This window comes from Helobdella robusta (genome assembly GCF_000326865.2).
Source record: "Helobdella robusta unplaced genomic scaffold HELROscaffold_40, whole genome shotgun sequence".
Lineage (NCBI taxonomy): Eukaryota > Metazoa > Annelida > Clitellata > Rhynchobdellida > Glossiphoniidae > Helobdella > Helobdella robusta.
The window spans coordinates 63,695-76,194 of NW_008704903.1; the positions used below are offsets into that span (position 1 = coordinate 63,695).

At 32.7% G+C, this 12,500-nt stretch overlaps 3 protein-coding genes across 3 annotated transcripts; 1 reads left to right on the top strand and 2 right to left on the bottom strand.

Annotated features, from left to right (window-relative positions):
* Positions 1-782: 782 nt before the first annotated feature.
* On the bottom strand, positions 783-3,445 carry HELRODRAFT_176846 (hypothetical protein; the record flags this gene model as incomplete). The annotated part of the gene is made up of 6 exons (XM_009025106.1): positions 783-953; positions 1,465-1,559; positions 2,010-2,162; positions 2,457-2,503; positions 2,602-2,693; positions 3,296-3,445. The coding sequence occupies 6 exons, from the start codon at positions 3,443-3,445 to the stop codon at positions 783-785; spliced, it is 708 nt and encodes a 235-aa protein (XP_009023354.1).
* Positions 3,446-5,404: 1,959 nt separating this feature from the next.
* HELRODRAFT_176847 (hypothetical protein) lies at positions 5,405-7,278 on the bottom strand (the record flags this gene model as incomplete). The annotated part of the gene is made up of 4 exons (XM_009025107.1): positions 5,405-5,758; positions 6,229-6,322; positions 6,454-6,786; positions 7,130-7,278. 4 exons carry the CDS (start codon positions 7,276-7,278, stop codon positions 5,405-5,407), a joined length of 930 nt encoding a protein of 309 aa, XP_009023355.1.
* Positions 7,279-8,351: 1,073 nt separating this feature from the next.
* Positions 8,352-11,119, top strand: HELRODRAFT_192901 (hypothetical protein; the record flags this gene model as incomplete). Its single annotated transcript, XM_009025108.1, is given in 7 exon segments — positions 8,352-8,476; positions 8,836-8,958; positions 9,331-9,516; positions 9,878-9,940; positions 10,153-10,253; positions 10,404-10,648; positions 10,668-11,119. 6 exon segments carry the CDS (start codon positions 8,352-8,354, stop codon positions 10,613-10,615), a joined length of 810 nt encoding a protein of 269 aa, XP_009023356.1. The 3' UTR covers positions 10,616-10,648; positions 10,668-11,119.
* Positions 11,120-12,500: the final 1,381 nt, after the last annotated feature.

Sequence of the window (12,500 nt, forward strand, 5' to 3'; positions counted from 1 at the left end):
AGGTTTTCTGTTCATGTTGACATTTTTGTTATATTTTACCATTACAACTTTTCACCATATTTTTTTGTATTACTCCTTAGAAAGCTTATATACATACACATACACGCATACACGCATACATACATACATGCATACATACATACATACATACATACATACATACATACATACATACACTTATATACTTTTATTACAAAAATTTAATTCCTTTTGCATTCTGGATGGAGCTGCTAGATACCTGACTGTGCGAGACCAGGGACATAGATAAAAGTTGAACTCGGAAACGGTTGCATGCCTAACCATGGCTTGTTCATCAAAACGTGTTCATACATACATACATACATACATACATACAGACAAACACACACACACATACAGACATGCATTTAAGGATTTATTGTAAGAATGAGTTGAATACCAAATTTTTAACTCTAAAATTATTGAAAGAATCTCGAAAACTTCTGGGGTCAATTAATCTTGTTAAAAAAATTTTTCTTTTTGTTTTTGTTAACCATCTAATTCCATCAGTCCTTATTACTTAAGATAAAAAAATAGAATATCCATATGAATAAATTGTAATTAATATTACAATAAAAATACAAATTCATAATTAAATATTATTACATCATAAATAAAAATACAATAGTCGTATAGATAAGTTGTAATTAGTATTACAATAAAAAAAACTATAATTATAACTAATAGTTAAAATAAAAACTATAGTCGTAAATTATTTTTTATTTTGATTATTTTTTTGACTATTTTTATTTTTTGATTTTTTATTATTTGAAAATTTTTAAAATTATTTTGATTTTAATGGTATCGTTACGAAAGAGAGTGTAGTGTTGACCGGTAGGTAGCTGGGATTTTGATAGCACACCCTGTGGTGGCTCAAATTTGGATGGCCCGACACCCGCTAGGACGTAAGGTTTAGGGGGTTGTGTCTTTTTCATCTGGTCATTGAATTCTTAAATTTCTAAATTACATTCCAATGATTTGTTTTTCCTCCAGAGTGAATTTTTTTTTATTTCCTTCTGATTCCTCTCCCTCTCTTTCTCTCTCTCTCTCTCTCTCTCTCTCTCTCTCTCTCTCTCTCTCTCTCTCTCTTTCCTCCATAAATTTTTTCAGTTTGTAGCTTCAACTTTTGGTCCGGACTGATCTGCCGGTGGTGCTGTTGGTTCTTGTGGAAGAGAGGGAAAGGAAATATAATAATAATTATTATCATAATTATATTAACAATAATAATTATCCTAATTATAAAACTAATTATAGCATTAATAGCAAATCTAAAAAAATAAAATGGTTAAAATAATAGAAAAAAATTAAGAAAATTTATGAAAATTTTTTGGACTAGCATTCGACATTTTTCAGAAACAGCATTCGGACTTGTTGATCGTGAATGAATGGGTAAATAAAAAAAATACATTTACGATTTTTTTTAAGTTTCCTTTTCATCCTGATGACGTGAATGCTAAATATGACAATGATCAGTTGAATGATGGCCACTACAATGGCTACTGACAGTATGGCTATCTCACGGTACTGGCCTTGGGAATTCCCTGTTTGAATTTTTTTTTCAAATAATAATTATCGTGTGTATGCGTGTGTTTGTTGTGTGTGTGTGTGACTGTGTGTTTTGTGTGTATGTGTGTGTTTGTGTGTTGTGTTTGTGTGTGTGTTTGTGTAAAATATGATATGATGATATGATTAGGCAATTTATTTGTAGCGTGTAACTATCTCTGTACATCAAGCTGAGTGACGTGAAAATAAAATGCGACTGTGTTGTTAATATAAGTAATGAGTGAACACACACAGTCACACACACACACACACACACACAAATACACACATACAGACACATACAAACACAGACACACACACACAGTTACACACACAGAAACACACACAAACATAGACGCACACAGACACACACACACACACAAACATAGACGCACACACACACACACACACAAATACACACATACAGAGACACAGACACACACAAACACCTAATATAGAGAGCCTACAATATGCCGTTTTGGGTTGGTCGGGTGAATCGTACCTTCGCGACCAGATCCAGGTGGCATTGTAGACGGTCACATCTGCCGGACAGTCTGGAAAGAGAGCTTCCGAAACATTTGCCCCACACTGAGACACTGGTCCTGATGGATGGACAGATGGGTCAATGAATAAATGAATAAATGAACGAACGAACAAACGAACAAACAAACGAACAAACGAACGAATGAATGAATGAATGAACGAACGAACGAATGAATGAATGAATGTATTAACAAACGAATGAACGAATGAAAGAACGAACGAATGAATGAATGAATGTATTAACAAACGAATGAATGAATGAATGTATTAACAAACGAATGAACGAAGAATGAATAAAGTGATAAAAAGTTCACCAATGGCAAAAGCCTCCGGCCAACTCTTATCATTGAAACCTGGGATAGCCCATTGAAGACTGCTAACTTTGTCATGACACTTCCACCTGTATTTGTATGTGTATGTGTGTCTATATGTGTGTTTTTGCATGTGTGTATGTGTGTGTGTGTGTGTGTGTGTTTGTTTGTGTATCTGTTGTTGTACCTTTTGTTATTCGTGTCGTAGACATGTTTGCTAGATGAGATGGCCACGCCCCCGTGCGTGCCTTTCCTCGCGTGGATGATTACGCCAAGAGTCTAATGGTGATGATAAGGAAGAATAAGATGATGAAGATGAACACACACACACACACACACACACACACACATGCACTTATATACACACACCCACACACTCACACATACAAACGTACATACCAACACACAAATAAACACACGTATACACATCTACACACACAAACACACACACAAGGCTGATGGTGATGAAGAGTGTGACGATAAAGATGATGACGATGAAAATGATGGTGATGACAATAAAGATGATGATGACGATAAAGATGATGATGACGATGAAGAGGATGCTGATGACGATCGAAGCAATTTTTTAAATTAGAACGTAAAACGAAGAAAGAATGCTAATTCAATCGCGACTCAACTGGTCTATATACAAGGCTGATCATTCGTTTATCATTCACTCATTCATTCATTCATTCACTCAATCATTCATCTTCTAATTCATTCACCCACTTACTTAATCCTTCATTCATCCACTCATTCCCTCAATCATTCATCTATTCATTCAGTCACTCACTCACTCAGTCATTCATTTATCTATTCATTCACTCATTCACTCACTCAACCATTCATCAATTCATTCATTCATCCAGTCACTCGCTCACCGACAGGATTGGGAGGAAGAGGGTATAGCCCTCGTACCACGCGCTCTCATTCAAGTCGGGAAGCTTTTCCTTCCGGCCGTCGTAGAATACCTCACAGCGCGCGCTACATAGTATCTTCGTTTCTAGTGATGACGTTACGGATGACGTCATTTTATCTATTATTCTATTTCATCAAAGCTATTGATACTATTGTTGTTGTTGCTATTATTATTAGTAGTAGTAGTAGTAGTAGTAGTAGTAGTAGTAGTAGTAGTATTAGTAGTAGTAATTGTAGTAATAGTAGTAGTAATTGTAGTAGTAGTAGTAGTAGTAGTAGTAGTAGTAATAGTAGTAGTAATTGTAGTAATAGTAGTAGTAATTGTAGTAGTAGTAGTAGTAGTAGTAGTAGTAGTAGTAGTAGTAGTAATAGTAGTAGTAATTGTAGTAATAGTAGTAGTAATTGTAGTAGTAGTAGTAGTAGTAGTAGTAGTAGTAGTAGTAGTAGTAGTAGTAGTAATAGTAGTAGTAATAGTGTTAGTAACAATTATCATCGTTATTATTATCATTATTTATTATTATTAATAATATTATTATTATTATTAACCCAAGTAAGCTGAGGTTCTAGCGCTTGAAGTATTTTCCTCAGTCGTTTCTAGAAAATCATCATCATGGTTCCCTTTTTATTATTATTTTCCATTATTATTATTACTATTATCATCATCATCATCATCATATCATCATATCATCATCATCATCTTGTTATTTTCCATTATTATTATTATCATCATCATCATCATCGCTGTGTTTACAAATTAGCTATACCTCTAGAAATTTCTGACACAGACAATTCTAAAAGGAGAATCCAACTATCGTGAAATATTTTTGTTATTTAAAAGATAAAGTAAAAAATCAATCACAGACATTTTAAAAAAATGTAGGCTAGATATATTTGTCTACGATAATCTTTTTTTTCACCGAGTTGTGATGCTCTCTCCGGGTTCGAACGCAGACATGCGCCGAACTGAATTAGCACAGCACGCAAATATTTATTCACTGGCAAATGAATATAGCGAGTTTGTTTTATAGACAAAAACAAATTTAGAGTTCGTGTCCGAATTAAATAATTTGTTCATTTATTTATAATTAATTAATTAATTAGACAACAAGATATAGATGTATATGACAAATGCCTGGTAAATCTTTTAAAATGAATTTAATTAAGAGGGCGTCTTATGTAATTGTATAATTGGTAATTAATTAGTCCCAATTAAAACCCACATGGTATTCATGCAGTCAGCTAGATATTAATTAGTTAATTAACTTCAATTTATTCATTAAAATTAGTAAAACGTTTATTTATATGAAAATTATTCATTGAGATTATTATTATTAATGTTGTTATTTTTATTTTTGTTATTATTATTATTGTTCTTAGTAACTACTTACATGGGCGCGTTTAAATTGTTGAAACTGATCTGAAGAGAGAATCGTAATGATAATAATAACAATAATATAAGAATAATAACTCTAATAACAACACTAATAATAATAAAACTTCAAACTGAGACCGATGCTATAGAGCAAATGCAAGATGAAATAAAAAAATTAACTTTTTTATTGGCGAGTTAAATGTTTAATCTGCAATAACCATCATAATTTCCATCAACGCTTAACCTGACAGTTGATCGCGGCCGGGAGTAACATGAAACATTTTGAATCATTAGATAATATAGGTTAGACGACAGATGGTCTAGTCTAGACACCTTCCGAACGTGAACAACATCAGAAGGATCAGTCTCTTCATCCGAAGAAGACATCAGCGGAAACAAATGGAAAATCTCTCGATTCAATTCAACCAAAATAACCCAACTTAATCGTTGGCATTATAATTAACAGTTAACAACTCACATTCGATGCCGGTTTTGATCGTAAATCGTATAAACAACGATATTGTACGAAGTCATTTTACCGAATCTAGTCATGTTCGATGAGCATGTATTTTTATTTCAATTTAACAAATAAATAATAGTTTGGCGTTATCCAACGCTGTCAAGAATTATGTACAAGTTGTTATGAAAAAAAAAAAATAAATAAAATAAAAAATTGAAAAAGAGAACAAAATGTCGGTAATCAAGTGAGGCAGGACATTCTCTTCTTCTTTTTCTTTTTATTCACCTCTGGACTGAATTCGTTCTCCTGGAGCCCTGCGAACGACTCATTTCTTCGTTTGAGAGGTTTTGGAACTTTGAATGAGTCATGGTGTGATTCGGGTGATTCGTCAACAAGTATAACGCTGTTTGTAGGAGACCTAGCATCTGTTCTAGAGATATTAACCTCACAGCCACCATCAACTTGAACATCACCACCATCATCATCGACCTTATTTTTCTTCTTCTTCTTCTTTTTTGGAACAGCTCCAGACGATCCATTCAACACACTCTCAGTGTCAATTTCAAGGGTAATTGTATCCTCGAGTTGGTCACTCTGTAAATTATAAATGTAACTATATTATATGCTGTACATTTGCGTATATATACAAATAAGAACATACAACAACAACAACACACGTTTAGACGACATTTTATCATATATACAAATAAGAATAAGATATTTATTATATTGAATTTAAACAAGCATGTTCATATACAAATAAGAACATGCTTGTTTAAATTCAATATAGTAAATATCATAAGCACTGGTATTCATCATTGTCATACAATAGACATCATTGTCAGACAATAGACATCGTTTTTAGACAATAGACAGCATTCTATATGGGCTACTCAATGTCTCAACGGTGTGATGGTCTAGTCTAGACAACAGATCCTGTTGTTGCACTGGCTGAGTTTTAATATGTGGCATAAAAAACTCACGAGGCATAAAAAACTGTTATGTTTTACCTCATTATATGTAGATCAGGTAAAAATTCAGAATACACTCATCTCTAGTCTAACCTTATTCGGGCTTTTATGCTTCGATTTCTTTTTCTTCTTCTTTTCACATCCACCAGCACCACCAACATCGTCAGCAGTAGTTGTGACAGCAAAACTTTCAGGTACATTTGGTTAGTATTTTCTTAATGATTTATGAATAATAATGAAAAATGATAGAGAATAAATAAATAAATAAATAAATAACATAAAAGACAATCGAAATAATAGTTATAATAAGTAATTAACCCAGGGAGAAGATTGCCCCTGATTTGAAGTGTGGAGCGATGTGAGGTGATCCCCGTGATCCTCACCCTCCTAACTTGTCCAACTTCAATTTCCTCCTCGTTCCAGTTATTATTAACAGCTGAGATGTTGAAGAAGTCATGAGCCAACAACCCAACATGACGTCCACCTGGTGACAATTTATTGACCACCCCTTCCAGGATATCGCCAAGTCGAGGTCTGAAGACTGTCAGTTCTAACTGGATGTCCAGATAGATTTGGTAGTCGTCATCCATCATTGGAGCTCTCCTACAAAAACATTTGACATTTTTGTACGATAAAGGAACACCTCTGAATCTGTGAAAAAAAAATATAATAGCTGTTACAAAAATTTAAAAAAAACATTTTTTGAAAATCAGTTGCTTTGAAAATTTGAGGACAAAATAGTGGTAAGACAAAACTTAATTTTAATTTTTTAATGTTCAATTTTATTTAATTAATTTAATGTTAATCAAATGGAATGGACCACTTCAAAATTTCAAATTCATTTCACGTTTGAAAACAAAAAATCATGCATCAAACAATTATGTTCACGATACAACCGGCTAGGTAGATAACTTTTAATTTAACGTTTTAATAATCAATAACATTTTAAATTAAATTAATTAACTAATAATTTAATATTAATTAGCAAACTGACTTGTTACTGAAGGACATGAGTTGCCTACCATACACGTGTTCAACGGCCGCCCGGACATCGATCCCTGCCTTCTCCTTCCTCATGTGCTCCGGCGACACGGAGATACGTTCCTTGATGTTCAACACGTGGCATGAATTTCCGAAGTTCATCTTGCCGCAAGCGGAAGCACAAACGCAAACACCAAACAAACAACTATAATGACGATTAGTTTAAAAGTAATATTTGAGAAATGTGCTGATCGTTGATAAAAGGCATCTGAAAGCTGAATGGCTGACAAATTAGAAATTAAAAACTATATATCCTTTTCGTTAATTGATTGTTATGTTTACGTGTGCTTAATAATTTGTTTTAATGATATTATATTTATATAACATACTTTTATTATATATATTTATAAATATATATATATATATATATATATACTTAATATATATAAATAAATACTTAATATATAAATAATAAATATATATATATATATATATATATGAAAGTAATAATATATTAATATATAAATGTGAGCAAACAAAGTCCGGTATTTCCCACTTTTGTTTATTTTTTTTATTTCAAGTTGGACTATTAGAGTAGTTGGACTAATCAGTGATGACTGACGGGTTACTAGATAGCTGAGCAACAAATAAAAGGTCACTTTTATCGATCACCTCACTAACTCACTAAGTCATCATTTAGTGTAGTCTATTAATAAGTCATCAAATATATTAATACTCATTAATTAAAACTTTTTCACACACAGGCCTAGCCTTTATTTTTATCCATCACCTCACTAAGTCATCCTCTAGTCTATCAGTTTGCCGTTACTTCATTTTATATTCCATCGTCAATTACTTTTCTTTTATTTCTCCTTTTATTATTATTTATTTTATTCTAACATATTTTATTTTTCAGGTTTTATCATTTCTTTTCCTCACATTTTGTATTTATTTCTCACTTATTTGTTTAATTTTGTTTTACTGCCTTGCATGTTGTTACAGTTTCTGCGTCTGTCAGATCCTGATTTTTAAACAATAAAAAAAAAAATAAACTCTGGTAACCATTTTAAAATAATCCAGTATTTATATATATATATATATATATATAATAATTTTATATTAATTTAATTTAATATAATTATAATATATCATATAATTATTTTTATGTTTTTTCCAACTCCTATTGTTATTTTAAAATTCAGATTGGTCTCCTAGTCTAGAGTTAGTTTGTGAAGATGGCCGATGATTTATTTGATGTCACAAGGGTTGCTCAACATTTTGAGAAGAGTTTGTTGGATGATGGGGATGATGGCCTTGTTAAGTTAACTGATTATGCTTCAGCTTACAGGGAAATTAACAAGTAAATAGGTGAATGATTGATGGGTTGATTGAATATTGAATGAATGGTTGAATGACCGACTGAATGAATGAACACCTGATTGAATGAATAAATGAGTAATTATCACATCACATTACTATATTGAATGTCTGCATGAATAAAATGGGTCGAAGGAATGATGAATGTCTGCATGAATAAAATGGATCGAAGGAATGATGAATGTCTGCATGAATAAAATGGGTCGAAGGAATGATGAATGTCTGCGTGAATAAAATGGATCGAAGGAATGATGAATGTCTGCATGAATGAATAAGTAAATGAACATCATATCATATCACAGATTACATTACAACATTATCACATCATGAGAATAATTACAGATTGTTCAATCAGCTCGGTTCCATATTTGTATTCGTGAGAGACGACATCGATAACAAATGCGCCATACTGGATAGGCACCTGTCTGGTCCTTGCGGCCTCCACTACCAAACTGTCAATCAAATGTTAGACTTCGAACTGGAATCAGGGATAATAAAACCAGAAAATAATAATAATAAAATTAATTTGGGTAATAATTACATCAATATTAATATAAATAGTATTAATGATATAGATAATAATAATAGTAACAACAATAATAATAGTAATAACAATAACAACAATACGAACAAAAATGACAACAACAACCACGATGACGACAACAACAACAATGGTAAATCTAATAGCCCAAACCAGCCATCCACACAACAACAACATCATCATCAGCAGCAGCAGCATTCCAAAGATCATCATCATCATCATCGAGATGATAGGGCTATAGTTAATGTAATCTCAAATGACATTAATGACGATGACGATGACGGTGACGTCATTAGGGGCGTTGATGCTAGCAGCTGTAAGAATGACGTCAACATTAGCAATGGCATCAAGATCAACAACTGTAATGTCAGTGACAGCAAGAATGATGTCAACATTAAAGATGGTAGTAAGCTAAAGAGGAAAAACAAGAAGAAGAAAAAGAATGCTGACTTGGAGAGGGAAAAAAATCTTGAGCATAAAAAGTTTGTTCGCTCATTCATTCATTTGTTCATTCAGTCGTTTATTTATTTATTTGTTCATTCATTCATTCAATTAATCAGTCATTCATTCGAATGTTAATTAGTTCAATAGTTAATTCATTTACTCGTTCATTCATTCATTGTTTTTATATAAAAATAATACTTAGAAAAAAGTTCTAAAATTGAAATATTTTTTGTTAAAAATAAAGTTATAAAATCGAAAAATTTCAAAAATTATGTGTGTGGTTGTGGACAGGATTAATAGTAATTTTGATGATAATAAATATAAAAATAATAATTGTTGTAATAATAAATTTATTCATCATCATATTCATCATCATTATCATCATCACCATGAATGTAGATGCAACGACGTATCATATAGTGACTTGCCATCTGGAAGTAGATCGTTGTTGAGATTGCATAGGTTGGTTAGTTGGTTGCATAGGTTGGTTAGATGATTGGTTGGTTGACTGGTTGGTTTGTGGATGGGTGATTGGTTGGTTGGTTGGTTGGTCGGTTAGCTGGTTTTAATCTATTATTATGCTAATAATTACTTGACTAAAATAATGTTTTTCATGTGATGGCAAAACCTATTTATTCACATCAAATTTTTTTTAATGTCCAAAATGGTTAAAGAGCCATGGAATTCATAATTCAACTCTTCCCGACCCTGGTTGGACTGCCAGCGACTGCAGGCATCAGAGGTGCTATAAAGGATCTCTACGATCGGACTCTTGGTTTTTTTTGTTCTTTTTATTATTATTCAACCAACTACATAATTATTTAACCAATTAACCAACCACTCAACTATCTAACCATCCAATCAATCATCCAATCTACCAACTAACCACAAATTAACCATTCAATAAACTAACCAACCGTCGAAGGCACCTACCATCCATGGATCGCCAGAAAAGCAGTTCACCTAGCCCTGTTAGCCGCCTGCCCGACTAGGCATCGTCTGCTCGCCCTGGTTGACCCTTCGGGTGACCTTGAGGTCGTGGAGGTCAAGGTCGCCAGGTTAACAAAGGTGGCTGATAAGATCCGGGAGATCGTGCAGAGAGAATATGATAGTAGAGGATTGTTGAGCCTGGCCTGATAATTATTATTTACATAATTATGCGATATATTTATGAATTATATACCTATGTTTTATTTATTTATTTCTATTGCAGTAATGGTTCGGTTTTACAGTAATGTCTGTACGAATGGGAAAATTGAATTATTGAATGGATGGATGGATGAATGAATGAATGAAAAAATGAATGGATGATGAATGAAAGAATGGATGGATAGATGGATAAATGGATGAGTAAATGAATATACAAATGAACGAAAGAATGAATAAACTAGCTGAAAAAAGTTGATGGTTTTATCAGTTCTGATTACTGAATTGCTTTTTAATGGACTTTATGCGTTGCCTTATTTAGCCGCATTATCTTTTATCATTTATTTAGAAAGTTAATTAATTTTTCCATTAGTTCATTCATTCTTTTATCCACCAATTCATTCATAAATTCATTGATCTAACTGATTAGCTTCTCGTTATATTATCTTATATGTCTTTCAAGCAATCTCTTTCATTTACATGACATTCCGTATACATACATACATATATATTATATATATATATATATATATATATATATATATATATATATATATATATATATATATATATATATGTTGGTAATAGACCATAATTTTTACAATATTCTATAAATTCTACCGAATGTTTGGCGTTAATATTTTTGTAGTTCGTTTTTTCGATTTTTCTCACTAAAACTTCCAAATATGATCTTTTTCACATGTGTACACATGCCCGCTAATTTATGTGATTTTCCACCTCAGGCAAGATTACAACATAGGAAAGATATATCCCGTCTCTACAATCATTCGAAATCGGCAACCAGACAATGCGACAAACTAGCACGCACACACACATATACACACATACATACACACACACGCATACATACACACGCACACACACATGTTGTAAGGAAGGTAACTGCACCGTTAATGCGAAATTTCGAGATTGGTCTGCTTGGTTTTGGATGTTATAAATTCACTGGCTTGCATTTTGTGAAGTTCTGGATGAATTTTTTAAGAGACAGGTATTGTATAATTATTTATTAATAAACAAATTATTTAGCATGCATGATTGAATGGATAAAGGATCGAATAAATGAATGAATGAATTAAATTAATCCATAGGGATAACTAACCAACCGGCCAACTAAACAATCAATCAACCAACCAACCAATCAATCATTCGTTTATCATTAAATGTTAATCTTAATTCAAAGTTTAGCACGACTGGATGAATGGATAAACAAGATAAGGATGGATAAATCATCAAATCAATCAAACAGCAAACCAATCAATCAATCAACAAACAAACAAGCCAACCAATAAACCAGCCTATCAATCAATCAATCGATTAACCAATCAATTTCTATACTTCGTCAGCCTCAACCACTGATTAAACTTATCAAGTACAGCGGTCCTATCATATACATATCGCCCACTGACATCATCGCCAACATCATCATTATCATTATTATTATGCTTGCTGTTATCACTTGACGGTGATGACGACGACGATGATGTTTGGGGTGGTGATGATGATGATGGTGGTGGTGATGGTGGTGGTGGTGATGATGATGATGGCGGTGGTGGTGGTGGTGATGATGGTGGTGGTGATGGTGGTGATGATGATGATGGTTGTAATGATGATGTTTGAGGTGGTAATGTTGATGGTGCTGGTGTCAAGTCTTGCGATGACGTCACAGATTTGAGAGTAGACGTTAACAGCGATGATGATCGTTGTCGCGGATATGATGATGACGTCGATGACGATGATGGTGATGATGATGACGATGATGGTTTGAAAGTTCGGCTTATTTTTCTCATCCTAACCATAACACCTCTATCATTCCAGACACCTGCAAGAATACCAAAACAATTAAATATAATAATAA